The following is a 2,281-nucleotide window of genomic DNA, read 5'->3' on the forward strand; positions in this document are numbered from 1 at the left end:
AGCGGCAGCAGTATCCACAGCCTTTATTATGGCAGCAGTTGCAGCAATAGCGGCACATAGACAGGTGACTGGCGAGGTGACGCCTTGTCCTGATCAGCTCGGCCTTTGGAGAGAACAGAGGGGGACAAATGTTACAGTAGGTTCAGTGAGTGTGTGTGTGTGTGTGTGTGTGTATGTGTGTGTGTATGTGTGTGTGTGTGCGTGTGCGTGTGTGATGGGTTGCATTTGGACTTCCAAGACCATAGATAAAGTGTACAGTATAGTCAGAGAGAGTAGAGAGAGAGAGGTTTCATTGGCCCATTGTTTCCGGGTTCTATTATTTCAAGGGGGAGGGGGGTGGGAATCCCCCTTTAGGCAGACCTAGGCAGACCTAAGGACTGTTCTATTCAATGCTAGGAGCATTATGACACGCCCCTTTAGGCAGACCGGAACCTGGTCACGTTAGGTGCCCATCGAAACCTATTATGTTGGCATATCTCTATATACTTAAAGAATCTCTGGTATAGTTTGTCAGTGCCCTTGACCATGACTCAAACGGCTAAGGCACCAGGGACACGGGTTCGATCCCAGCCCTTGTCATTTCAAGATCAAGATCAATATCATTCTCTCTCTCTCTCTCTCTCTCTCTCTCTCTCTCTCTCTCTCTCTCTCTCTCTCTCTCTCTCTCTCTCTCTCTCTCTCTCTCTCACATTGCTTTCCTGTCTCCTCTCAAACTGTACAAGCCAATAAAGGCAAGAAAAGCTCGATTCCTTAGAAAATGAGGCCTACGGTATACGTCCAGAGGAATTAACATACCAGAGGGTGTGTGGTGTCTGATGTGATGTCTGCTGCTGATGCCATTGGAAGGTCCTGCATTTCAGTTTCAGGTGCTTCCATGTTTCTGGGCTGCACCTGTGAATGGAAAATGGTAGATGGTCAGCATTTACTACATAGCGCCTTTCCACTCCTTTGAGCACTCAACGTGCTTTACATTGTATGCCTCACATAACTCATTCACACACCGGTCATGCAGTGTACCACCCAGTCACCAGGAGCAACTACCAGGGGTTAAGTATCTTGCTCAAGGACACATCGGTGGGGTCAGGCAGAGCGGGGCTCGAACCTGCAACCTTGGCATTGCCAAACAACTCCTCTACCACCTGAGCCACCACCGCTCCAGTGTGCCCTAGTGCAGGAGCGTAGCAGCAAATGATAGGCCCTATGTACTATCCATTCCAATGGACCCCCACAGTCATACATGAACATAAATCAGATTGTGTATTGGCCCCCTATGGGGCTCTGGTGACTCAGTCACACTTAACCCCCGTGTACCCTACCCCCCTGCCTGTGTGTAGACAAAACGTTCAATTAGGGCACCAGAAGAGCCTTACTGAAATTAAGTGTAGCCCATTTCAAAACAGACTATACTACAGTATAATGCATGAAACTACTTCATTTACTTGAGCTGTAATTGCATGACAACTGCTGCGACGTATAAGCAAATTATAGACCATTTGTCTCAGCTTACCTCAGAGAAAGGAACAGCAGCGCTGTTTAATATGCAAATGCAGGAGAGCAGCACTGTGACGGCGGCGATGGTAGTCAAACACTTCATTTTGTTTTTGTTTTGTTCGGCTGGGTTTTTTGTTGTTGCCTCGACTCGAGTTTTTCTGGCTTTATTCCAAGAGCGGCGTTCCTATAGGCTAGACTGCTGTAAACTGTAGACTAATAATCTGCCGGCCTAATTGAATTTCGTCCACGGTGCGGTGCGGATGCTTCTTAGATCTCCGAGAGGTGTTCAGATGAGTCAGCGTTTGTCAGCGAGTGCGAGTGTCCTGTTGCTGTAGAGAGTTTCTCTCTTGTCATGCCATGCTTGGGTTATCCACGTCCCTATTTATGTCCGTTTAGATGTTACCTCATTCTGCTCTCTCCGCCTACTGAAGTTTCCCGACCCCTTCTGCTGACCTATTGCTCAATCCCCCCCCCCCCCGTGGGGAATTTTTCGAGTTCTTTTCAATACATTTCCCCTGACAGACTCAATTTATACTGTAATACTGTGAAGTGGGATACTTATGCAGTAAACATAAACTCATTAGGGAAGTCAAGGTTATAAATGAGCAAAGATTAAACGCTAGAAATGTAAGCGCAGCTCTTGCCAGTGGGCTGCTGGAGCTGGGCAAGCTGCCAATAATATTAAGCAGGCTAGTCTGATGATTAAAGTTTTTGGCCCTCAGCTCCATCTACGTCCATACATCCCATATATTTTACATTTGGATTTGCTGTAAAACACACAAACATACAC

General features: G+C 47.1%; 1 protein-coding gene across 1 annotated transcript in view; it reads right to left on the reverse strand.

Annotated features, from left to right (window-relative positions):
* Positions 1-1,839, reverse strand: part of hamp (hepcidin antimicrobial peptide) — a 2,581-nt gene extending 742 nt beyond the window's left edge. The window contains exons 1-3 of the mRNA XM_063198013.1: positions 1,508-1,839; positions 796-891; positions 1-103 (exon numbers count right to left, since the gene is read on the reverse strand). The exon at positions 1-103 is cut by the window's left edge and continues 742 nt beyond it. Coding sequence (XP_063054083.1) covers positions 1-103; positions 796-891; positions 1,508-1,594 — 286 coding nt within the window. The 5' untranslated portion in view covers positions 1,595-1,839. The remainder of the gene's footprint in view (positions 104-795; positions 892-1,507) is intronic.
* Between the last annotated feature and the right edge of the window lie 442 nt (positions 1,840-2,281).

This window comes from Engraulis encrasicolus, chromosome 5 (genome assembly GCF_034702125.1).
Source record: "Engraulis encrasicolus isolate BLACKSEA-1 chromosome 5, IST_EnEncr_1.0, whole genome shotgun sequence".
NCBI lineage: Eukaryota > Metazoa > Chordata > Actinopteri > Clupeiformes > Engraulidae > Engraulis > Engraulis encrasicolus.